General features: G+C 38.8%; 1 protein-coding gene across 2 annotated transcripts; it reads left to right on the plus strand.

The window, feature by feature from the left end:
* On the plus strand, positions 1-27,476 carry LOC104098251 (E3 ubiquitin-protein ligase listerin). Of its 2 annotated transcripts, XM_009604928.4 has the most exons (18): positions 1-205; positions 283-394; positions 670-732; positions 923-1,000; positions 1,560-1,651; positions 6,206-6,308; positions 6,975-7,127; positions 9,645-10,294; positions 10,430-10,901; positions 12,686-13,152; positions 21,275-22,007; positions 22,302-23,010; positions 23,386-24,416; positions 24,529-24,987; positions 25,484-25,714; positions 26,112-26,489; positions 26,700-26,792; positions 27,016-27,476. In XM_009604928.4, the coding sequence occupies exons 1-16, from the start codon at positions 150-152 to the stop codon at positions 26,337-26,339; spliced, it is 5,637 nt and encodes a 1,878-aa protein (XP_009603223.1). In that variant the 5' UTR covers positions 1-149; the 3' UTR covers positions 26,340-26,489; positions 26,700-26,792; positions 27,016-27,476. The 2 variants fall into 2 exon arrangements, with proteins under 2 accessions (XP_009603223.1, XP_009603222.1); XM_009604927.4 differs by having other exon boundaries at positions 26,700-27,476.

Consider the following 27,476-nt stretch of genomic DNA (forward strand, 5'->3'; position numbering starts at 1 on the left):
GGCGGTGACCAAAATAGTATTTCCCTGTTTGAGACGACGAACATATATAGTGAAGTACGGCCCAAAAGAGGCGCAGTCCCTCGTTCTGAGCTCTGTGATCGGCGTTCCCTCAATTAATTAACGTATGACCCAAAGAAGGTAGAAGAATAATGGGGAGACCGAAAGGAGATGGAGCTAGAAGCAAGTCTCGTCCCTCTAGCAGCAGGTCCCCTCTTTCTTCCTTTTTCATTCTCTCCGTTCCCTTATTTTCTTAATATTTGTATTATTTGGGTTTGATTGCAGTCTTGCTGCTTCGTTACTGCCCCAAGGTTCTACCCCTGTGGGATTCGGAGGCTATATGGGCACTTCCCGTGTTGACTCTTCTTTGTCAGCTGAAGATTCTCCCCCTTTCTTGGTACACTCTAATTTAACTTAAATTATATGCGTTTTGGTATTTTTCATTGTTAGAATTTTAAACTATATTAATGGGCATTAGATTCTGTAATTTACGAGCTTTATTTTTTCTTAACAAAATTCAAAAGCGTCCTAATTGATGGTTTATCTGAATTTGAGTGATTAATTGCCGCTTATTCATATGATAAGGCTGACCCACAAGGACTACCTTTTTTTTTAAGTGAAAAAAAGTGATAGTGTTTCCACTCTTAATTGTGATGGCATATTTGTTTGTAGGATATTGACAGTGAAGTGGCACAACACTTGAAGAGGCTTGCCAGAAAGGACCCTACCACTAAAGTAATTTCGTTTCTTATTCAATTGTTAGAATGCAGTTTGGACAATATTGGTTCCTTGAGAGATGTGAATTAGGAAGCAATCTTCATATTCATTATTCATCTAATTTTTTTGTTTCATTGTTGGACTTGCCTGTAGTTCGGTGATGCTTTAATTTTTCAAAGCTCATTAAAATTCCTCTCTTTTCTAACAGCTGAAAGCATTGGCATCTCTATCTCAGTTATTCCAACAAAAGACTGCAAAGGATATAATACCAACAATCCCACAGTGGGTATGCTCACTTCTCTTTCCTAGTTGCTGGCCAATACCCTAATAGTACAATGTCTAGTCAATTGGCCGTGCTATATCTTATCTTGCATATTTTGCCATTGGTGGAAAATGATTTTGGCCTCCTTTTAAAGAAAGTTCCCTATTGAAGTGATTATTTGAAATAAGAATCAGGTCAACTAAGTTCAACAATCGTTTTAAGTTTCTGTTTCAGATGAAAACAATTTAAATTTCTAGACAGGGTCTTCAAAAAAATGAAAATTTCTAGATATGCTCGATCGTATACTGCTGCTTTCAAAGAAAAATGAGTCCATGAGCGCTCCGGTGCATGCTGTATTGCCTTGGTGCCGACTCTGAATTGTCGAACGAGGTGGAGCACCTAACTTGCATCTTACCTAGCTTTAAGTTTAAGCGTTCAGGCGAGCCTTTAATGACACAATTTACATTTGAGTGTTGGATTGTTGTAACTATGGAGTATGTTTCTAGATTTTTTATGGTTTGGTGGAAGAATTACTAGTTATCAGTCTCTTAAGTGGTTCTTACTCCCCTGCTCTTCCTGTTAGGCATTTGAATACAAGAAGTTGCTACTGGATTACAGCAGAGAGGTTCGACGAGCAACTCATGACACCATGACAAACCTTGTTGCCATTGTTGGGTATGTACTTATCTTATTTAAATCAGAACTAGATATAGTTATTATCTTGCTTCTGCTACATGGACATCATTCTTCAAACTAAATCAGCCCTGATGACGTGTCTATAGCCCCCCCCCACACACACAAATTTTTTCCTTCATTTAAATGAAAACTTGTTTTTTTGGGCTCCTTGTTAGCTTCTATAGATTAAATTGCAACCTGCTGCCAGTGATAGTGGTAGTTAAGTAATATATTGACAGACACTTGCATTTTCGAAAAATTGACCCCTAAATCATTTAATGATTAGGTGGTTTAGTTATAATACAATGAACTCTATTTATACAATACATATTATACTCTTATTCTATGTGGGACTAGGACTAATTCATATTATGTACATAACTATCTAACACTCCCCCTCAAGCTGGTGCATACAAATCATATGTACCGAGCTTGTTACATATGTAACTTATACGAGGACCAGTAAGGGACTTGGTGAAAATATCTGCAAGCTGATAATTCTACTTCACAAACTTTGTAGCAATATCTCCTGAGAGTATCTTTTTTCTGACGAAGTGACAATCAATCTCAATGTATTTAGTTCTTTCATGAAACAACGGATTTGATGCAATATGAAGGGCAACTTGGTTATCACACACAAGTTCCATCTTGCTAACCTCACCAAATTTCAACTCATTAAGCAAATGTTTGATCCAAACTATCTCACATGTTGCCACAGGCCCACAACCATTGCTCGATATTCTGCTTTTGTACTAGACCAAGCAACTACATTATGTTTCTTGCTCTTCCAATACACCAAATTACCTCCTACTAAAACACAATATCTGGACGTAGAACGTCTATCAGAAGGTGATCCTGCCCAGTCAGCATCTGAGTACCTAACAATTTGCTCATTGCCTCGAGTTACCACAATTTGCTCATGGCTTCGACTTACCAACAATCCTGCCCAATGACTATCACAGGGAGAATCCAGGAATTGACTTACCACACTCACTGGAAAGGAAATGTCAGGTCTTGTCACTATGAGGTAATTTAATTTATCAACCAGTCGCTTATATCTTGCAGGATCGCTAAGCGGCTTCCTCTGTCCTGATAGAAGTATAGAATTTGGATCCTTAAGAGTGTCAACAGGTCTACAGCCTTTCATTCCTGTCTCCTCAAGAATGTCCAAGACATACTTCCTTTGTGAGATAACAATACCTGAGCTAGACTGAGCGACCTCAATATCTAGAAAATACTTTAATCTACCCAGATCCTTAGTCTGGAAGTGCTGAAAGAGATGTTGCTTCTACTTAGTAATACCATTCTGATCATTGCCGGTAATAACAATATCATCAACATAAACCACCAGATAAATACTGAGATTTGAAGCAGAATGCCGATAAAACACAGAGTGATCAGCTTCACTACGAGTCATGCCAAAATCCTGAATAATTGTGCTGAACTTACCAAACCAGGCTCGAGGAGACTACTTTAGACCATAGAGGGACCAACGCAACCGACATACAAGGCCACTAGACTCCCCCTGAGCAACAAAATCAAGTGGTTGCTCTATATAAACCTTATTCTCAAGGTCACTGTGAAGAAAAGCATTCTTAATGTTTAACTGATACAAAGGCCAATGGCGAACAATAGCCATGGATGGAAAAAGGCGGACTGATGCTATTTTAGCCACGAGAGAGAAAGTATCACTGTAATCGAGCCCAAATATCTGAGTATACCCTTTGGCAACAAGACGAGCCTTAAGTCGATCAACCTGGCCATCTGGACCAACTTTGACTGCATACACCCAACGACAACCAACAATCGATTTACTTGAAGGAAGAGAAACAAGTTCCCAAGTACCACTCGTATGTAAAGCAGACATCTCGTCAATCATAGCCTGTCGCCACCCTGGATGAGACAGTGCTTCACCTGTAGACTTAGGGATGGAAACAGAGGATAAAGATGATACAAATGCACAATGGGGTGATGACAGACGATGGTAACTTAAACCGACATAGTGGGGATTAGGATTAAGTGTTGACCGTATACCTTTCTGGAGTGCAATCGGTTGACTAAGAGGAGACAAGTCCGCAGTATTAGCAGGGTCAGGTGTAGGACGTGAATCAGCTGGGCCTGATGCTGGGCGCGGGCGACGATGATAAGTCAGGAGTGGTGGAGTGTAGAAGGTTGAATCTGGACTAGGCGGTGGGATTAGAGCTATATGTGGTGGAACTGGAGCTATATGTGGTGGAGCTGGAGCTGGAGCTGTAGGTGGTGAAGCTGAATGGGAGATAGTGACTGAATCTCCAAAAGATGGAACTGATAGCACCTCAGAAATATCTAAGTGATTACCTGGACCTGTGAAGTATGATTGAGTTTCAAAGAAAGTAACATCAGCAGACATAAGGATCCACTTCCGTTCTCGAGTAACCCAAAAATACGCACTTAAGAGCACGAGAAGCTAACTTAGCTTTTCCTGGAGTAAGGTTATGAATAAAACACGTGCTCCCAAAGACACGAGGTGGAAGAGAGAACAAAGGTAAGTGGGGAAACAAAACAGAGAATGGAACTTGATTCTGGATAGCTGAAGATGGCATAAGATTAATAAGATAGCAAGATGTAAGAACTGCATCCCCTAAAAAACGCAACGGAACATGAGATTGTATGAGTAGGGTACGAGCAGTTTCAATAAGATGTCTATTCTTTCTTTCAGCTACCCCATTTTGTTGGGATATGTACAGACAAGATGTTTGATGAATAATCCCATGAGAGTTCATAAACTGCCGAAATGGGGAAGACAAATACTCTAGGGCATTATCATTACGAAATGTGCGGATAGAAACCCCAAATTGATTTTGAATTTCAGCGTAGAAGGTCTGGAAAATAGAAAACAACTCAGATCGATTTTTCTTCAAAAATATCCAAGTGCACCTTGAATAATCATCAATGAAACTGACAAAGTAGCGGAATCCCAAGGTAGAACTGACCCGACTAGGACCCCAAACATCTGAATGGACTAAAGTAAAAGGTGACTCTGCTCGATTATCAAGGCGCTGAGGGAAATGGGAGCGGGTATGCTTACCGAGCTGACTTGACTCACACTCTAGAGTGGACAAGTGAGATAAACCAGGTACCATTTTCTGAAGTTTTGACAAACTGGGATATTCCAACCGTTTATGTAATAAATCGGGTGAATCAGTGACAGAACAAGTTGTTGAAGGAAGACAAGATGTGAGTCCATGTGATTTTACAAGGATAAGGTAATAAAGTCCATCTGATTCACGCCCGATACCAATGATCCGCCCTGTACTGCGTTCCTGTATAAAAACAAGGTCATCAAGAAATAAAACAGAGCATTTAAGTGATTTGGCTAAGCGACTAACGACTATGAGATTAAAAAGGTTACCAGGAACATAAAGAATTGAATCTAAAGGTAAGGAAGGAAGTGGACTTGCTTGACCTATTCCAGTTGCCATGGTTTGAAACCCGTTGGCCATTGTGACTGCTGGGAGAGATTGAGAACATGAAATAGTAGTGAAAGAGATTTGTTACCAGAAATATGATCAGATGCACCTGAATCAATGACCCAAGACTCAGAGGTTGAAAATTGGGAGACACAAGTCATACTACTATCTGTTAGAAAACGTCTGTTTACATGCTTTGTACTGAACGAACTCAATATAATCCGGTAAAGAAACTATCTGGATTGGATTCAATGCATGGGATCTAACGGATTGTGGGTCAAAGGCTTCTAATACGAAAGTGGTCGGAATTTGATTTAAATTGGATGGGTAGGCTCGGAATTGTAAGGGGAACAATTTGTCCTGAAGAGTCGTCGCCAAAAAATGGCCGGAAGGTGCCCCACGTGCCGGCGCGTGACGTCGGAACTTCGCCGGAAAATTTTCTTCCGGTGGCATGTGGCAGCGCGTGGACGGTCTTCTGCCGGAGATTTTTTATGGGTTGATCACCGGAGGCCGATTTACTTCGTGGTGGTGTTGGTTTTTGCACAACACTGACGAAAAGTGGCTTTTTACTTGCGGCAGACCTGTGTTTTCCGGAAAAAGACTTCCGGTTGACTGATATTTTCTTCCCGTAGTCGCTGGAATTTATGCACAGCGATAAATCTCTCACGAATGCTCTGATACCATGTGAGAATGCACGGGAGAAAAATTTATTATTGATATTCTGTTTAATTATAATACAATGAGCCCTATTATACAATACATTTCATACTCCTATTCTACGTGGGACTAGGACTAATTCATATCATGTACATAACTATCTAAAAATACCCATGATAATAATAACTCTTTCTTCTTAAGTAGTTGAAACTTGATTCATAACTTGGAAATTTGCTGTTTGCTGCAACCTCTAGCATAGTTATGGTTTTAAACTGCCCCAACTCAAATCAGTCCATTTAGTTTGAAACGGATGAGTAGTTTTCTCAATCTTTTGTCGCAGATCATATTTGTAGCTTTTGAATACCATCTATAGCTTCCAAATTTTTGTTGTTTCATGTCCTTACTTTAGGTGATTTTCATGGTCCTTTTTCTTCTCCTCTTTTTGCAGAAGAGACTTAGTTCCTTATCTGAAGTCTTTGATGGGACCATGGTGGTTTTCCCAGTTTGATTCTGTCTATGAAGTTTCCCTGGCTGCAAAAAGATCATTGCAGGTTCGTGTGTTTCTCAGACAGTAACCTCATTGTAGATTTACTAACTAATTGCATGGTACTCTCACGTGCAACGTGAGGATACAGAATAAACTTTCTTAATTGGAAGTGCTAGATACCAAAATGCAATTGAGGATCAACATGATAGTGTATCGGTGCAGTGAAGTGGAATGAATACATGAATTTCATGTAATAGTTTTGTCTTTAAGTTGTATTAATTAGACTTGGTTTATGTTTGACCAGCTCTGCTTTGCTTATCATGGCATAGAAAATAGATATGTCGGAGGTACCTACTTTGTTTATGCACTGTTCGAATCTTCTTCTGAATGGATAGGTGCTGTAATCTATACCTTTGGTATCCAACAACATTTTAAGTGATCTTTGGAACTTATAATCAATCCCATGTGGATTTTTAGCTGTTGGTCATGGATAAACTTATTCAGCAAAGATTGTATATCTGAGAGTATCCACATGTTTTGGTTTAAAGCACAGAAAGGATCTGAGGCATGATCTGAAAGATCAAGGAGATGCTATTCGTTTTTTGGTTCTGTTTTGTTGATGTAATTTCTTGACTCAGTTGTCTGTTAATATATAACGAAATAAAGCACAATGTCAGCTGTTTCAGTCTTCATCCTATGCCTCACGGTTCATCTGTGTAAATATTAACAGGCTGCTTTTCCAGCACCAGAGAAGAGACTAGATGTCTTGATGTTATACACATCAGAGATATTCAAGTACATTGAGGAAAATCTGAAGCTTACTCCCCAGAGCATGTCAGATAAGAGTGTGGCATCAGATGAACTGGAAGAGATGCACATGCAGGTAATATCATGATTGTATTATCGTTTTTCCTGTTATGATCAGCTGCATGAATGTTGATTGAATTGGCTTCTTGCTTCCTGCAAATTCTCTATCAATCATGTATAATGAAGCGTAAAAGCTGCATATATTTCGATTAGCGTTCATCACGAGGAAGGCATTTAAAAATGAAAGGTTTCAGTAGATTAATTTCTTGCCTGGAACCTTCAAAGTGCTTCAGTAAAAACAACTTTTTCCAGTTCTTATCACCAGCATAAGATTGTGCTTCTAAAAGCTTCCCAACAGCACAACATTCCTGCTTTTTCAGGTTGAATTCTTTGGTATGGCATGAACCAAAGTATTAGAGCATTGCGTAGTTTCTCACGTTCTTCGGAGTACCAATTGAAATATTATGAGTTAGTGTAATACTAATTTCAATGTACAAGAGAATAATACAGTCCTTCTGTCGCATCTTATGTGACAGTGTTTGACCGGACACATAAATTTAAGAAAGAAAGGAAGACTTTCCACACATAAGCTAAAAATATATGTGGATACGGATTGGTGGTGGAGAAGAATACGGATCAGTTTTAGAACATAGGTCGTTATATGTTTCATTGTAACAACTCTAGAGTTGTTCTTTTCTTTTTTGGATAAGTAATGATGATATAACAGCACTAAGACAGTGCGTTAAAAATTACGAAGTGTGCAAAGCCTCAATCATATCTAACATGGAGTCTGCGTCATTTACATAGGTCATGCTGCATCAAAAAGCTAGCAAAGAAATATATTTGTATTTAAGGCTATGTATGTTGCTAAATTTGCCTTCAAAAACTCTATGCTTCTTTCGTTCCGAATTGTCCACCGAAAGACCATGGGAATAGTGTTCCAAAGCTTGTGTGTCTTCCTATTGAGACCATCTCTTCTCCAGCAATGTAAGAAATCCAGAATGAAGTGAGGCATTGTCCAGGACATGCTCGAAATGGCAAAAAACATGCTCCAAGTCTGATAAGAGATCTTGCAGTATATGAAAAGATGATGAGTATCTTCAGGGTTCTTTTCACAGAGGAGACACCTGCTACATAATTGCATTCCTTTTTTCTGAAAAATTGTTTGGGTTAGGCATGCTTCCTTAGCCACAAGCCAGGAAAAAACAAGATACGTTCAAGGGTGCTTTGTTGTGCCAAATCTTCCTCCAAGGCCAAAGATCAGTGTTGGAAGAAGTCAGTGACATGTAACAAGACTTAGCCGAGAAGATTCCACCTGAATGGTACCTCCATATAATAGAATCATCCTTGTGTTGATCCAAGACAGTGGTGCTAAGGGACTGTAACGGAGAACAAAATCTTGCAATCTCCCAATCATTTAAGTTCCTTATTGGAAATACATTCCATCCTTGAGCATCAAAAAAATCAGCTATAGGGGCATTATGAAGTGAGGAAATGTTGTGGAAGAAGTCATTTAAATTCCATAATTGGCTTTTCTGGTACACATGATCGGATAATGGCTATGCATGCAGATCTTAGATCAGGCTAAAGCTTCATTTGATATCAATTGAGCTCAGAGTCATGTCAAGAGTTGTGTGGGTTATAAGCTATGTTGCTCGGACTCGGGTACGGATCCGAGAGTCGGATTCGGCAAAATCTAAATTTTATAATTCGGGGGTGCGGATCTAGGTATGGATACGAGTGCTGGGATACGGCTAAGAAAATTCAAAATTATAAAAATAGAGCTATAAAAATATTCTAAATTTTGAGAGATATTATGTGAAAAATTTACATGTATATCGAAGCAGAATATGAGACACAAGGACTATAATATTGAAGGTATGCCATTTCCCATGTCTTAAATCTGTTTGATCTTTAATTTGGGAATTGAAATCTCAATCCCTCCCCCCCCCCCCCCCCCCCCCACACACACACAAAAATTTGTCCATGGACCCTGGTCAAAGTATTCGAAGTTGGTTGACCGAATCCCAAACGTATCCCGATGCAGACGGGTTTGGCATAAAAAATGAAGAGTCCGCGCAACTTAGGTTATAAGCAGCTCAATCTCTACTTATTTGGTCAATACCTAACAGAACACTGATTTGCTGTGAACTTGCATCGGATTCTACTGTGTTTTACTGTTTGATGTTTGAGAATAGGAACATATACACATTATATACAGATTTGAGGAGGGTGTAGAAGATTGATACATAGATTATATGTATGTGCAGAGAAAACCCTTATAAGAAGAATATGATATAAACTTCAATGGTAGTGATGTTGACTATTTGGTGAAATATCTCAAAACCGTTGCACCTTGATGAGAAGGAAAATACACCTTTGCCTGATTTCCTTGCCTCCTTTTAATATTTATTGGGTACCTGAATTTTTGCACTGTATATATTAGCACCTCCTTGGTGCTGTTAGATGTAGAAAAATTGCTTACTTATCAAAAGATTTTAGACTTCTTCCCGCTTCTCACATTTGACTATTACAATTTTTTTCATCCCCATTGGTCTTGATCTTTTCTTTCTTTTACTTTAATTGATTCCAGGTTATTTCTTCATCACTGTTGGCATTGGCCACCCTTCTTGATGTTGTGGTCAGCGCACAACCTGAACGGTCTGTTTCTGTAGCTGAGTCAAAGCGTGCTTCTAAAGCCAAGGCCATTGCTGTGTCTTGTGCTGAGAACTTGCTATCTGCTCATAAGTTATTTCTGGGATTTCTGAAGTCTCAGAGCCCCGCTATTCGCTCATCCACTTATTCGGTCATGAGAAGTTTCATAAAAAATATTCCTCATGCTATTAAAGAAACAGACATTACACATCTCGCGGATGCAATACTTGGAGCTTTCCATGAAAAGGATCCCTCTTGCCATTCATCAATGTGGGATGTGATCTTACTGTTTTCTGAAAAATTTCCAGAGAGTTGGAGTATCTTGAAAATTAAAAAATCTGCTTTAAGTAGGTTCTGGCATTTTCTTCGAAATGGTTGTTTTGGATCCCAGCAAGTATCATATCCTGCTCTGTTATTATTCTTGGATGTTCTACCTGCACAAGCAGTTGAAGCAGAGAAGTTTCTTCTTGAATTCTTTCAGAATTTGTGGGCAGGAAGAAGCTTGAGTTATTCATTACATCTAGATCGTCTTGCCTTCTTTAGAGCGATGAGAGAAGGTTTTCTATTTTGCTTGAAAAACATGGATAGGTGAAGAGTCCACTGAACTTTTCCCTTTGAACTTCTGTGGCCTCTCAGCTTTTTATCGTTATGTTGAGATTTGTCTCTTTTAGTTTCTGGGCTCAGATATGTATTTCTTCGTCTGATTTTGGGCTTCTCTTCCAGGTTTTCTGATGCAGCAAATTCCCACAGATTTCAGCGGACACTTACAGATCAGATCCTCTTAAAGCTGCTGTGGCAGGAATACCTGTTCTCTGTCAGCTCAAAGAACCAGGAAAGGGTCTTCTCTTCTATGGATTCTTCTGATGATGGCGTTCAACCTTCTCATCAGGGATCAAGACAACTTAATGTCAAAATTCCAGAGGGTTATGTGCAAGATCTTGGCAAATGCATTGTTGAAATCCTTTCGGACTTTTCTTTTCTGGAAGCTGACTTGCTTTTGCAATTCTGTTCAGCATTTCAACAGACCTGCTCGGGTGTATTTCAACAAACAGACAGTTCTGTTGAGAATGGAGAAGGGGTGACTGAGTTCTTGTCAGTAGTGAATCAACAAGCAGTAAGGAAGGGTGAAACTTGGCCTCTAGTTTATTTGGTGGGACCAACGTTGTCAAAGTCATTCCCTTTGATTAAGACACTCGTAAGTTATTCCTTAGTAATGTAGTCTTTTGGTCATGGTTTTAACAAGCAGTAAGGAAAGGTGAAACTTGGCCTCTAGTTTATTTGGCGGGACCAACGTTGTCAAAGTCATTCCCTTTGATTAAGACACTCGTAAGTTATTCCTTAGTAATGTAGTCTTTTGGTCATGGTTTTATGATAGAAAATAATTTGGGCTCTAAACCATGGCTGCCTCGCCCCCCCACCCCCACCCCCACCCCCGACCACCACCAAAGAAATGGAGAGAGAGAGAGGGAGGGAGAGAGAGATAGAGAGTCTTGGTGCGTACTATAATGGAATGGGACTGCTAACTGAAACATCTTTTGAAAATTTACTTCACACGGCCTGTGATTTTCAGACATGTTATAGGTTGTTGAAGTAGAACGTGCCAACATAATTGAAACAGGATCTCATGCTTTGGCTTATGCTTGTAGCCTCTAAGTTTCGCCAGTGTAATTTTGTGCTTCATAATAATTCCCACTCTACCATCTGTGGAGACATATATTTTTTGAAACATCAGAAAATTAACTCTTATACAATCATTTTCTGGACTTCTAGGAATATGTTACCAAGAGCTTTTCTTTTCTCAAGTTCACATTTGGATCTGTCAACTTCAACGACTCACTTCCAAATTTGAAAACTGAATTGTCAACACGAATAAAATCAAATTGTGGAACATATGCACATCATAATTCTTTTTTACTTATATTTGACTCTGTGCTTAAGGATTATATAAGAAAAAAACTTTTTGCCTATGAGGAGCAATGAAGAATCCTGCATATAGCATTTTCTCTGTGTCCGCTGGTATTCCATCTTTCCTTTTACTGCCTTCTTGTGGACTATGGGTGTCTTTTTTACTTTTTTTTTTCCTTTTTTCCCGAGTTAATCTCTTCTGAGAATGTTATGATGCAGGTCATGGTATATCCAAATTCATTTAAGCTATTGATTAACTTTTGTAATGAATTAAAGTAAATGGTGACATTTGGAGCTTTGTCTATGGTTTTCAGATTTTGTGATAGTGTCTCAGAGTTTTGACCCTGAATTACGAACCAGAAGTCTAGACATTTTGATCTGTATTCATGTCCGAGCAAGTGAGAACTTGTTGTATCAATACCCATCCAAAAATAGATGATTAGTAATATCCCCACATTTTGAAAAGGGAAATTTGGATATGTTCGACAAGCCTGTTTCTAACATTACTTTTCTGTCTATTCAATTTTGGACTTTGAGGAATTTGTCTCCATAAGCTTTCAAAGCCTTGCTGACTACTTATATTAGTTAATATTCAGAGCTTAGCCTTCTTTGAAACACTATTTTAGAAATTAATTTGCTTTCAAGGGAAGTCCGAAAACTCCTATAGCTGTAGAAACTTGGCTTCTTTATGTTTCACTACTGAGTTACCTGAATAATGTTAGCCCAAATTCATCTTATCTGCATTTGATTCTTTTGTGGTTTCACCATTTCCATCTGGTCATTGAATTTAGATGCATTTATATTTGCTCCTCTGGGAATAGGTAAAGAAAATTCTTCCGCAGGTGGCCTGCCAAAAAGGCAAAAGTTGCTTTGATTATTCCTTTTTGTCTTTAACCAATTGCTTTCCATTTCACTTTCATTCTCTTATGTTGGTTGTAAGGGATCCCCTCTTTAGCAAAAGAAAACTCTAGGATTCCCTTAATGCAGTGAGCATTACTGTGGCTGCTTTCTCTATTTTATCAAATTCTTTCAGTTTTACTTTTATTCTCTCATATTAGTTGTTGTCAATTTTAGGATCCCCCTAATGCAGTGAGATTTATGGTGGCTGCTATCTCTATATTTGGTCCGCGGAAGATAATTCAAGAGATCTTTTGCATTGAACCTGAAGCAAAACAATTCTTGCACGTCTTCAAGGAAATCTTTATTCCCTGGTGCTTGCAGGCTAACAGTCCCACTACTAGCATGCGACTTGATCTCTTGCTTTCGTTACTTGATGATGAATGCTTTGCAGAACAGTGGGCTAGCATTGTTACACATGCAACAAATTTGGAAGAACTGAAATCCGGAAACCGGGTTGTGGACTCTGATTGCCTGTCTCTGTTGGCTATGCTTGTTGAGAAAGCAAGAGAACAAACTAGCATTAGAGGCACTTTCCAAGTTCCCTATGCAGCCCGTTGGCATCATCAACTTTTGGATTCTACTGCCATTTCTGTTGCTCGAGCTTTTCCACCTTTTGAAACTTCTAGTGTTTCATATATGCGGTAAGTAACAAATTCCTGAAATATTTTCCTTACGCGCATCTTGATCTAACTCTTCTACATGGAAGTGTACATTCTCTAGTGTTACAATGGTTGCATTTTACTGTTTGCCTAACTTTGGCATCTAATAAGTTTTACCTGCTATTGGATTTGAAACGATGACTCCCACCATATTAAAGCAGTATTCTGACCAGAGAGTTAAGTATCTCATTTATTAGGCTTGAGGATTTTCACTGGTGGAGGGGGATGTTGTGGATCTAGTCATTTCCATCACACTTATATTTTAAAATCATTTGAACTGTTAAGGGTCTTATTGAACTAGGAGTTGTTATCTTTTGCCTTAAATCCTTGGTAATTGTCTCCTATCTCAAAATTGTATAGAGTAAATCTCAATCTGCTCTTCTGAATGGGGTAAATCTAATACTGCAACTAAAAGCTTTTGTTAATTGTTGACACCAGAATATTCTTTGATGGCCTTCCAAAATAGTGATATTTGATGTTTAAGTGCGTAGAAACATGTAAAAAAAGGCATTAGTTCCGACGAAGTTACTGCAGTTGTAACCTTGAAGTGATTTTAATGTGTCTAGCATATATGTCTAGCTAGATGCTTGCTGATCAAAGCCATCGCTAAAACCTTGAAGAGAATGAGGGGCCGTACATCTCTCTCACAACAGTGGTTCTGTTGCAAGATGATAAACTATTAATGTAGTTAAAATTCGTTTTACAGTTGAAAAGTGTATTCTAGGTCCAGTCAAGATATGCTGTTTGCTTTCTTTTAGCTAGGCAAGAGCCAACTTCTATCAATGGGTGTATGTTAGTGTTACCTCACAGGATAGACACGGGCTCAGGAATCTTCCACGTATATTGACTTAAGCATAGGTAAGCATACTCACCCAAAATTAATAACTGGTAGCCACGCTATGTTGCAGCTTTTATAAAATTGGTGCCAACAATTAAGTGCCGTAGTCTCCGGCTGCCCCTTTTTTAAAGTTCTCTTTGTTATTTTTCTAGACTTATTTAGCTCGATGTTCGAAGTGATGGTAGTCTGTGGCTGATGGACTATTTGGACATTGTGGGAGTCTTATTGGAGTTACACTCTTAGGCTGAGCTGCTAAGGGTTCCCTCCGGGAACATTATATATACACACGTCGTACCAATGAAATTTGATCTGATTATAGTCCTTATATAAAGTGTGAGAAATAATGACACGGGAAATTATATTGATATATATTAACTAAAGGAAATTATATTGATATATATTAACTAAAGTGTCTTACAATAGACCAATTTATATACATTGTTTACATAGAACTAGACATCTATTTTCCGACGTGGGATACTATACATAATAACTATCTAACACTCCCCCTCAAGCCAGTGCATATAAATTGTATGTACCGAGATTGTTACAGATGTAACTAATACGAGAACCAGTGAGGGACTTGGTGAAAATATTTGCAAGCTGATTATTTGACCTCACAAACTTTGTAATAATATCTCTGACAGTCAATCTCAATGGTTTAGTCCTCTCATGGAACACCGGATTTGCCGCAATATAAAAAGCAGCTTGATTCTCACACACCATTTCCATTTGACTGATTTCTCCAAATTTCAATTCCTTGAGCAGCTGTTGATCCAAATTAGCTCACATATTGCCATAACCATTGCTCGTTATTCTGTTTCTGCACTAGACCGAGCAACTACATTCTGTTTCTTGTACCAAAATACCTCCTACTAAAATACAATATTCTGACGTAGAACGTCTATCAGAAGGTGATCCTGCCCAATCGACGTCTGTGTATCCATCGATTTGCTCATGGCCTCGATACTTTGCCTCGGGCTAATTTTATATATCGAAGAATTCAGACATACTTCCGTTGTGAAATAACAATACTTGAGCTGGATTCCTTAGTCTGGAAGTGTTGAAAGAAATGTTGCTTCAATTTGGTGATACCATCTTGGTCATTGCCGCTGATAATGATATCATCAGCATAAACCACCAAATAAATACACATATTTGAACCAGAACGCCGATAAAACACAGAGTGATTAGCTTTACTACGATACATGCCAATCTCCTGAATAACGGTACTGAAAGCAGGCTCGAGGAGACTATATTAGACCATATAGTGACCGACGCAATCGACATACAAGGCCACTAGACTCTCTTTGAGCAACAAAACCAGGTGATTGTTCCATATAAACTGTATCTGTAAGATCACCGAAGAAAAACGTTCTTAATGTCCAACTGATAGAGAGACCAATAGCGAACAACAACCATGGATAGAAAGAGATGATCTGATGCCATTTTAGCCACGGGAAAGAAAGTATCACTATAATCAAGCCCAAATATTTGAGTATACCCTTTGGCAACAAGGCGGGCCTTAAGCCGATCAATTTGGCCATCCGACCAACTTTGACTGCATAAACCCAACGACAACCAATAGAAGATTTACCTGAAGGAAGAGGAACAAGTTACCAAGTACCACTCACATGGAAAGCAAACATCTCGTCAATCATAACCTGTTGCCATCCTGGATGAGACAGACAGTGCTTCACCTGTATACTTAGGGATGGAAACAAAGGACAAAGAAGATACAAAAGAATTATAGAGTGATGGCATCGACATAATGTGGATTAGCATTAAGTGTGACCGCATACCTTTACGAAGTGCAATCAGTAGATTAGGAGGAGACAAGTTTGCAGTAGGAGCACGGTTAGGTGCATGACGTGAATCCGCTAGGCATGATGTTGGACGCGAATGATGACGATAAGTTAAGAGTGGTATTCCTGTGGCTGGGGATCTATGAGGAGCAACACTAGATTCCTCAACGGTCGGTATGGGTAAGACTTGTGGTTGAGGACCCAGGAGGAGCTGTAGTAAACTCCTCAAGAGTCGGTACAGGTAAGACCTCAGATATATTAAGGTGGTCAGAAGAGGTAAAATAAGGTCAAAGACTAAAAAAGTATGACATCAGCTGACATAAGGTACCTACAAAAATATGGTGAGTAGCAACGATATCCCTTTTGAACTCGAAAATAACCAAGGAAGACATACTTGAGAGCACGAGGAGCTAATTTATCTTTTCCGAGATCTAAGTTATGAACCCAAAAACACGAGGGGAGAAGAGTATAAAGGTGATTGAGAAACAATACTCAATGCGAAATCTGACTCTGGATAGAAGATGAAGGCATCCGATTAATCAAATAACAAGCCGTGAGAATTGAATTTCCCCAAAAACGTTGTGGAACATAGGAATCAATGAGAAGTGTGCAAGCAGTCCAAATGAGGTGCCTATTCTTTCTCTCAGTTACCCGATTCTGCTGAAAGGTATACGGACAAGATGTCTGATGAATAATTCCTTAAGAAGTCATAAACTGCTGAATTTGAGAGGATAAGTATTCTAAGGCATAATCTTTCATTAGGAAAATTCAAGTACATCTTGAGTAATCATCAATGAAACTAACAAATAACAAAATCTTAAGGTTGAACTGACTCTACTAGGACCCCGTATATCAGAATGAACTAAAGAAAAAATATACTCTACATGACTCTCAACACTATGCGGAAAGGTTGTTCGGGTATGTTTTGCAAGTTGACACGGCTCACAATCTAATGTATATAAACTAGACAAACTAGGCACCATCTTTTGAAGCTTGGATAAACTCGGATGTCCTAAATGTTTGTGAATTAGGTTTAAAGAATCTATAACTGGACATGCTGTGGAGGGATTGAGTGAGTCAAGGTAGTAAAGGCCTTGTGATTCACCCCCTGTGCCAATCGTTTGTCCCGTACTGCTGTCCTGTATAACAAAAGAGTCATCCATAAAATATGTACGACAATGGAGGGGACGAGTCAATCGACTAACATATGCAAGATTTAAAAGATAGACAGGGACGTAAAGAACAAGATCTAAAGTGACAGAGGATAAAGATTAGCTTGTCCAACTCCTTTTGCTTTTGATTGGGCTCAATTGGCTAAAGGGACGTTGGGAAGAGACTGTGAATAAACCATATTTAATAAAAGTGACCTAGTACTAGAAATATGATCAGAGGTACCTTAGTCCATAACCCACGGTCCAATAGTAGTAGATTTGGAAACACAAGCAAAGAAATTATCAGCAACAAAAGTATGAGTCTGAGCAACAGAGGCTACTTGTGGAGGTGTTTGTTTACTTGCTCAATAATGAAAGAGCTTATTATATTCCCGTTCAGATAAAGAAAACCTCTGGTTATCTGCAGTTTCTATTTGAGCAACATGAGCATTTTTAGGTGATCGACCATGCAAAGAGTAACACACCTCATTGGTGTCCAAGCTTATTACAATAAGAATACTTGGGTCGAGACTTTCCAAAATGACCTCATGGTCTATTATCCATAGTTAGAGATGCCCGATTTTTCACTGTCTGGGATGCGAGAACAGAGGAGTCAACTGAATGCGAAATCTAACTCTGGATGGAAGATGAAGACATCCAATTAATCAAATAACAAGCCGTGAGAACTGCATCGCCCCAAAAATGCTGTGTAACATAAGAATCAATGAGAAGTGTGCGAGCAGTCTCAATGAGGTGCCTATTCTTTCTCTCAGTTACCCCATTCTGCTGAAGGGTATACGGACAAGATGTCTAATGAGTAATTCCTTAAGAAGTCATAAACTGCTGAATTTGAGAGGATAAGTACGCGAAAAATGCGAATAGAAACGCCAAACTATTTTTTTTTATTTCAGCACAAAAACTCTAGAATACAGAAAACAACTCAGAATAATCTTTCATTAGGAAAATTCAAGTACATCTTGAGTAATCATAAATGAAACTAACAAAATCACAAAATCCTAAGGTTGAACTGACTCTATTAGGACCCCGTATATCAGAATGAACTAAAGAAAAAATACACTCTACACGACTCTCAACACTATGCGGAAAGGTTGCTCGGGTATGTTTCGCAAGTTGACACGGCTCACAATCTAATGTATACAAACTAGACAAACTAGGCACCATCTTTTGAAGCTTGGATAAACTCGGATGTCCTAAATGTTTGTGAATTAGGTTTGGAGGATCTATTACTAGACATGCTGTGAAGGGATAGAGTGAGTCAAGGTAGTAAATGCCTTGTGATTCACCCCTTGTGCTAACCGTCTGTCCTGCATAACAAAAAAGTCATCAATAAAATATGTACGACAATGCAAGGCACGAGTCAATCGACTAACAGATGCAAGATTAAAAGGACAGTCAGGGACGTAAAGAACAAAATCTAAAGTATCCTTATCAAAAAAAGAACAAAATCTAAAGTGATAGAGGATAAGGATTAGCTTGTCCAACTCCTTTTGCTTTTGATTGGACTTTATTGGCTAAAGTAACGTTGGGAAGGGATTGTGAATAAACAGTATTTAACAAAAGTGACCTATTACCAGAAATATGATAAGTGGCACCTTAGTCCATAACCCACTGTCTAAGAGTAGTAGATTGGGAAAGACAAGCAAAGAAATTATCAACAGAGCAACAAAGGCTACTTGTGGAGGTGTCTGTTTACTTGCTCGATACTGAAAGAACTCATTATATTCCCGTTCAGATAAAGAAAACCTATGGTTATCTGCAGTACCAGTTTGAGCAACATGAGCATTTTTAGGTAGTTGACCATGCAAAGCGTAACACACCTCATAGGCGTGTCCAAGCTTATTATAATAATAAGAACACTTGGGTTGAGACCTTCCAAAACGATCTCCTCGTATATTATCCATAGTTAGAGTGCCCGATTTTTCATTGTTTGGGATGCGAGAACAGAGGAGTCAACTGTTTGTGATGAGATCATTGTGTGACTGGGCAGTGCAGCAAGGCAAAGCAATCGAGAGAACAATTCAACAACTGTAGGGACAGTCGGGTTAGCCAAAATCTAGCCGCATACTGAATCAAGGTCACTAGGAAGTCCAGCGAGTGTAAGAACTAGTAACATCTTCTGTCGTTGCTCTTGTTGCTTTCACACTAGCATAAATTGGCATCAATTTCTCAAATTTCTCTATGACTACCTGTATTTGTCCCAAGTAAGTAAACATATCCAATTCTTGTTTCTTCAAACTTGTCATTCGCGATATCGCATCATAGAAACGAGATATGTCATTAGTGTATAAAGTGCGAGCTTTTTACCAAACTAAATGACATAAGTGCTTTGACCTTCTCATCTCCCCCACTAGCCTTTTTGATTAACCGGTCTTGAACACCTTGACCCTTGCACTACATCTCAACTGGGAAGCCCAAGCTAAGTAGTTTGAACTTTCCTTTAAGGGTTCCGAAGTAATCATAACGCTTGAACTTCCATAACCCGTGTTGTTAGAACCAAAAATATCAAATCCCAAAGACGTTGGATTGAAGAGGTCAAGCAAATTATCACCAAATAATAGAAACAATCAATTGTAACTCGCTGAAACTGGTAAAGGAAACATTGTAGCTATCGAAAAAATCACTGTAGCTGCTGGCAAAATTGCGAAGTGATCGGAGTAAAAAGAAAATAGTATGGGTATGCTTGGAATCACTGGACGAATAAACTGTCTTGAAGAAATTTTGTTAAAAACCGACCGGAAAGTGCCTCACGAACGCGTGAGTCAGAGTCTCGTCGAAACATTTCTTGCCGGCGCGTGAGGGTGCGTGAGATGGATTCTGCCAGAGAAATTTTTAGTCGCTGGAAGCTGATCTACCTCGTGGTGGTGTTGGTTTTTGCACCACACCGACGGATAAGAACTTTCTCGCGTACAGACCTGCGGTAGCTGAAATTTTTTCCGGTTAACTAATTTCTTCTTCTCGAAATTGCTGGTAGTTATTGCACAGCGATGAATCTCTCATGGTTGCTCTGATACCATGTGAGAAATAATGACACGGGAAATTATATTGATAGATATTAACTAAAGTGTCTTACAATAGACCTATTTATAAATATTGTTTACATAGAAGTAGACATTTACTTTCCGATGTAGGACACTATACATAATAACTATCTAACAAAGGTTTTTGAATCCTGAATCTAGGCAAAATGTTATGCTACAGATCAAATCTTTGGATTCTCCTTGATAAGTAAAATGGATATTGAGCCTAACTCAATTCCAAAGATAGCTCATTAGCTGATGATTGGCCAAAACCTAAGTTGCTCGGACTCTTCACTTTCGATGCTGCACCTGTGTTGACACGACATGGGTATCGGATCTGTATAGGGTCAATAGATTTGGGGTACTTTGACCAAAATCAGCGGAGAAATTCGAGACAAATACAATAGTTTCTGAAATCAAAACAAAAGTTAGGGTGAAATTGAAAAAAATGCAATAACTTGTATAAAGAATTTTCTATGTTAGTTCCTTTTCTTTTTATAAGGAAACAATAAAGTTAAGGTTGAGATTCGATCCCGAACTATGTCAGTCCTTGTCTTTTTATCTCCTCAGATTCTTCTCTTGATCAATATTTTCTCCTTTTCAAAGTTCCTTGTATGTTTTCCACTTAATGTCTCGTAATTTAGACATATTTTCAAAACTTTATTTTTAGATATTGAATTATATTTAGCTGAATCCGAGCATCCGTATCCCCGAATCTTAAAATTTAGATCATGAAGGATCCTACCTTTAGATTCGCACCAATATCGGATACCTGCACTCGACTTTGAGCAACTTAGGCCAATGTGGCACCAACACCCTCCGCATGCCAAAGATTGGATATCTGAAGCATGAATAATACAACATGGGGGCCCAACATTGGATACGTCGAGAATAGGAATGAGTGACTCTGATACTGCGATAAGGAATAGATTTTGGGTTAACACAAATCCAGAGGCTATTGTCAGCTAAGGATGTCCACTACCATATAAGGAAAGTACAATCCATTTCCTCAACCAATATGGGATACAGGAACAGTCATTTTAAGTTTAGAGACTTTTTTCCCTAGGATGACTACATGGTTATCTTCTCTATCTCATTACCTATGATTATAGCCTTTCTGTTTTTGTTTTCCCATCTCAATGTTAAGGCTTCGGTGGTAAGGAGGTGTTGTTTCATTTGCTCAAGACTAGAGTTAGTAGCACTAAACACTCTGTAAACCTAATTTTTTGTTATTATTGTCTTATTTTGGGCTGCTTTGTTGTTCCGTTGCAGTGCTGTTCTGGGTGGCATAGCAGGAGATGATGAAACAAACTTTCTGTCCCAAAGTACATTAGTACTAGTACTCGAGGAGGTTCTTAAGAAGTTGACAGTTTTCATAATGGATTCTCCCTTCATATGGGTCAAGGAAACGTGTTCCGTGATACTTATCAGAGACAAAAACACTGAGCTGGGATTTGAACCTTCTACTGATGTGAATCAGATGGTTAACTTTGCTTTACAAGTGCTTGATGGTGGTTTTTGTGCGTTGAAATGTTTGAATCATGAAATTGAGCTCGTTTCACGAATCTTAGCTGTAATTTTTGTGATTAAGTGGGAGTGCAGCATGGCTACTTTCTTCAATGATAAGTTTGGTGAAGAATCAGCGGAAAAAATTAAGACAAGGTTGGCCTCTTGTGAACTAGTGCATTCTCTCGATCGCAAAATTGAAAATCAGTTCCTATTTAGTATCAACATAGATAGTCGAAAGAGCCTGGAGAGTATCTTGGTCCAGTCTGTGAGGATTGCTGTGCTCAAGGATAGAAATTTGGATGCTGCCAAAGTTGCATCGTTATGCTGTCACTGGGTCCTTGAGCTTCTTGAATGTCTCTGCCCTGATCAGTTTGGGGAACAAAAGCTGTTAGACAGATTCCTAAGCCAGGATGATTCTTGGCCTGCTTGGGTTGCACCAGATATGAAAGATGGGAAACGAGCAGCCGTGGTGAAAACTGAGAGTGCTTCAACTGATGTGAGTGTTCTTCCCGCTTAAGTATTTTTTATTAAGCAGTTTGGGATGATCTCGTGCACCAATTTTTCTATTCACTTCTATGTCTAGCTTGCTGGGAAAGAGGGAATTACAGTGAGGTCTTGTAACTGATAGATATTCCTGTTTACTTTCTCGTTCAACTATTTAGTTTTGTAACATTTTCTGTAGCATTATTTTGATCTTTTTCAAGGTGAGTTACATTGTATTATGCATTCAACATAAAATCTGTATTATGAGATCTCAGAATATTCTGTGTGTACACTTCACCCTTTGCAGACCCCAAGAGACACCAGGTTTGTTGCTCTGATAGACAGACTTATTCCCAAGATAGGTTTTGACAAAATTATTGCTGGTGCTGTTTCTGATGTGTCTCCATCTTCAACTGAGGATCCTAGTAATCAACCTACCACAACTCTTCAGTGTCATTATTCGCGTGCCTGGCTAGCAGCTGAAATCTTATGCACTTGGAAATGGAATGGTGGAAGTGCCTTGTGCTCGTTCTTGCCTCATCTCTGTGATTATTTGAATAGTGAATGCTATACGCCTGAGGATGAGTTGTTAGATTCCATTGTCACCATTTTACTTGATGGTGCACTTATTCATGGGGGAATTACTGAACTGAGCCTTTCAAACTTACCGCCTGTTACAAATATGGATAGTATTGGAGAACCCTTCCTTAGAGCTGTTGTATCATTACTGTCTAGACTTTTTGTGGATGATGTATGGGGAAAGGACAAGGCAATATTTCTTTTTTATCTGCTTCGGAATAAACTCCATATTGGTGAAACAATAAATATAAATTGTTTGAGGATATTTCCTTCAGTTATGAGTGTAATCATTCGACCGCTGAGTTTTCCATTTGACAAAGAGAATGCAAACATGCAGTCTGCTTCTTCTGAATGTTGTGAAGTACAAGAGGCTATTATGGACTGGCTCCAGCGAACTGAGTCTTTTCCGCCCTTAAATGCATGGCAAACGGGAGAAGGTAAATTACTGCTGTCTACAGTGTGTACTACAATTTTCTAAAGGATAAGCTGATATAACTGCAAGTTTCTTTTTGTGCTGAGTACTAGGCTCCTGATATAAGCTACATAAAGTAATCAAATTAGTGTCTTGGTATGTGGCAGAGATATATGTCATTTGGGGGGGAGGGGTTGGGTTTGGAGGGGGAGCTATTTTTGTGGCCTTTGCTTTACCCTTGTTGTGGGATATAATGCAATTACTGTGTTTTCTTGCATCTAATATCTGAATTTTCCAATTCATTTTACTTAAGCCATTTTACAAACCCCCCCCCCCCCCCCCAAAAAAAAAAAAAAACATTTATCCCTGTCTTGGGTGTAATAGAATCTGGTATTTTCAGATATGGCAGATTGGTTCCACCTTGTCATATCCTGCTATCCTGTACGACCAATTGAAGGAGGGAAAGAGTTAAGGCTAGAAAGATATGTCAGCTCTACTGAGAGAATGCTACTGTTGGAATTATTTCGGAAGCAGAGAAAGAATTCTGCATTATCTGTGATAAACAAGCTGCCGGTTGTGCAAATTTTGTTATCAAAATTGATTCTGGTTGCAGTTGCTTATTGCTGGGAAGAATTTAGTGAGGATGATTGGGAGTTTGTTTTATACCGTTTTAGGTGGTGGATTGAAGCAGCAGTCATTATGATGGAGGATGTTGCTGAGAATGTGAATGATGTTATGACAGATGGTTCTGGTTGTGAACAGTTAGAAGTTACGCTGAAGAGGGTCAACGATACCGTTTCAGTGAAGGACTCTACTCCTATAAAACTCGCAAGCGATGCTCTAATTGGGTTTTCTCTGTTTTGCAACATAAGTGGTCTTGAAGAAAAAGAGCTTGCTGATGTTTCTGATCCCTTGAAGAGTGACAGATGGGAGATGGCCAAAGACCGAATTATAGAAGGTGTTCTTCGGTTGTTCTTTTCTACTGCTGCTACGCAGGCTATGGCAAGTTCTTATTGTAGTGAAGCTTCCTCAATTGTAGCATCATCTATCCTTGGTCATTCTAAGTTCTGGGACTTGGTGGCATCACTTATTGTTGAGTCCTCTTCAATTGCAAGAGAGAAGGCGGTAAAATCAGTTGAAATTTGGGGCCTAAGTAAAGGGCCTGTTAGCTCCTTGTATGCAATGCTATTTTCTGCCGTGACACTTCCTTCCCTAAGATGTGCTGCTTATGTTATTCTTTCAACTGAACCTGTGTCTCACTTAGCTTTGCACACTGTCGACAAGACAAGTTCCTCTGATGGAGATGCTTACAACAACCAGGACACTGACGGTTCTACTGAAGAAAGTCTTCATCTTAGGGAAGAAGTTTCTTCCCTGCTGGAAAAACTACCATTTGAAGCTCTTGAAATGGACTTACTTGCATTTGAAAGGGTTGGTTTTTTCCCTTTTTTCCTTTTTGAGCCTCTCTCTGTTTCTTTTTCAAAGCTAATGGAGAAGCATCAACAAACCACTTTTGTTTGCTAAATGTCTTTAAATTTGGCAGATAAAGGTCTTTCTAGCTTGGTCTTTGTTACTTTCACATCTAGTGTCACTACCATCTTCATCATCCCTGAGGGAGAGAATGGTTCAGTACATTCAAGAGTTTGCTACTTCAACAGTATTAGATTGTCTTTTCCAGCACATTCCTTTAGAATTTTGTGTACCATCAAGCTTGAAAAAGAAGGATTCAGAACTTCCAGCTTCAGTGTCAGAAGCAGCGAAATCTGCAACTCATGCCATCACTTCTAGTTCTGTGTTATTTTGCTTGGAATCGCTTTGGCCTGTCAGACCAGAAAACATTGCTTCACTTGCTGGTGCAATTTTTGGCCTCATGCTTTGTATTCTTCCAGCTTATGTTCGAGGGTGGTTTAGTGAGATACGTGACCGTTCTACTTCATCTGCCATTGAATTTTTCACTAGAGCATATTGTAGCCCCCCTCTGATTATGAATGAACTCTCCCAGGTATGAATGATGTGAATCCTTAAGCACTCTGATACTTGAACATTTATTGAAATGAATTCATCACTCTGAAATTTTGCTTTTCATTTTCGTGGATGATATAAAGTTTTCAAGAAATGAAATTGTCCGTTGTACCCATCTGGGCTCTAGTGATGAAATTGACGAGAAGATTTAAGATTATTGTGAATAGTGTCTAGAGCAAGAATGAAATTTTGAGTTATTAGAATAAAGGAAATTCCAGGGGCTTTCCTGAATATGAATCATTTCATTTGAAGTGCTAGTCATGCATTTCTTTTTAGTTTCCTGACGCTTGCTAACCAAGTGGAAGATTGACTGGCTGCTTAAATGTTAAGATAATCCAATCCGGATGAACATTAAGTATCTATATTTGCTTTTATTTGTACGCTTAACTTTTGCAGCATAAGCTTTATTTGTAATCTCAGTCAGTTTTTTGCTCTTTGTGACATAAAATTCCTCACTAACCTTCATCAAAATGCAGATAAAAAAAGCCAATTTTTCTGATGAGAATTTCTCGGTCATCGTAAGCAAATCTGCTAATGAAGTGGTGGCCACTTACACGAAAGACGAAACAGGAATGGACCTAGTAATTCGTCTTCCGGCATCTTACCCACTGAGGTCTGTGGATGTAGATTGTACCAAGAGCCTTGGCATTAGTGAGATTAAGCAGAGAAAGTGGTTAATGTCAATGATGTCATTTCTTCGTAATCAGGTGTCTCCCACTGACTTACTTCTGATCTGTGCATCATTCTCCCATTCCATCCCGATTATTTCCTGTGTCTGCCCACTATTGTAATCCGTCAATCTCTCATCTGCTATATTCAAATTTATCGCCTTGGTATATGTAGCTGTTACATTTAATCTACTCTTTGATCATGCATGTGTTTCCTTCTGAGGCATACCTTTTCAATTTATAATGTCAGTCTTCAGTTTTATTTGTACTAAGGTGTACAATGTCCCGATTTTCAGGTATTGGTATTTTACCATCTTTGTTGTAAATTAACTGTTTAGTGGCTGTTATGTTTCTTGAATGACCTGTTCAGCATTTAAATAATTTTCAATGAGTTCTTGGGGGGTTGGGCTGAAGCATTATTTTTCTTACAATGCAGAATGGTGCTTTAGCTGAAGCAATTCGCACATGGAAGAGCAATTTTGATAAGGAATTTGAAGGTGTTGAGGAGTGCCCTATATGTTACAGTGTCCTCCACACTTCAAACCATAGCCTCCCACGGCTAGCTTGCAAAACCTGCAAACACAAGTTCCATTCAGCCTGCCTCTACAAGTGGTTCTCCACTTCTCACAAGTCAACTTGTCCATTGTGTCAATCTCCTTTTTGATCATATCGTCCAAAGTAGTGATGCCTTCGTAGAGCAGTAAATATAATTTTTCCTTTGGATAGCTCTTGATTTCGTTGTCTGTCACTTATGCCAATGGTGGTGACTGTGACACAACATTTGTGGGTTGACATACCCTTCCTACAGCGAATTGTAAGTGCGCTCTCTCTGTGTGTGTGTGTGTGTGTGTGTGTGTGTGTGTTTGTGTGCCCATTCTTTTCTTTCTTGGGCTGATTCTTTTCATATCTAACACCTTGCAGTGTGTTTACTTTTGTAACCTTCGGTATCTCAAGTGATAATATCTATCTACGCTGGAGATTTTGGTTTTATATAATTAAAATGATATTCTGCTTGTTTGGTCAGGGAGCTTCCATGGTTGCTTTGATCATGTCATCTGAGAATTGAGATGGTTAGCTCTTCGAGTTAGCAGCTTCAAGATACAAATGAGCTAAGATGGTAAAGATGCCTTAATCTTTCTTGATCATCATCTGGTACCGTTCTTCAAAATCCTAACCAGCCTGAGCTGGAGTTTGTTTTCATAAAAGTGTTGAAATATTTATTCAAAAATCCCTTTAAATTTTTCAAAATCTTTTGCAAGATATTTCGAACTACCCAACACTACCATGGAACATTCTTAAGCATTACAACTTAGCCGACAGCTTTCTACTGTTTCATGCAGTTAAATATGTAGACAGGCAAGCAGACATTTTTCTCCAATGGTGTCTGCTTATTGCCACAGTAATGGCCATGGTGTTCACATATAATTAGGTGGAAAAACAAGGATGTAAAGATTTGCCGTTGATCTTCCCTGTTTAAAGTTATTCATACGAGAGATAGATTAGTATTTTATTTTAACTATTTGTTAGGATTTGTCCTTACGCCATTTTTGCTGTTTTCCCCTCTTTGTAAGGTTCAACTTTTGAGGTAGTTGATAGAATTTGAGCTATGCTATCCAAGTCCAAAAGAATTTATGCCATGCCTCTGAATAGATTACTCTGATCTTAAAATCTAGCATTTTGTGTTGGGTAGTTCCAAATTCTCTGTGTGAACTCTTGAGCAATCTATTGGTGTTTGAACTTTAACAAGTCAAAATTTTGCACACTATGGTGGAGTTTGATTAAGCACTATACTTTTTCTTCA

The sequence above is a fragment of the Nicotiana tomentosiformis genome, chromosome 7 (assembly GCF_000390325.3).
Source record: "Nicotiana tomentosiformis chromosome 7, ASM39032v3, whole genome shotgun sequence".
Taxonomy (NCBI): Eukaryota; Viridiplantae; Streptophyta; class Magnoliopsida; order Solanales; family Solanaceae; genus Nicotiana; species Nicotiana tomentosiformis.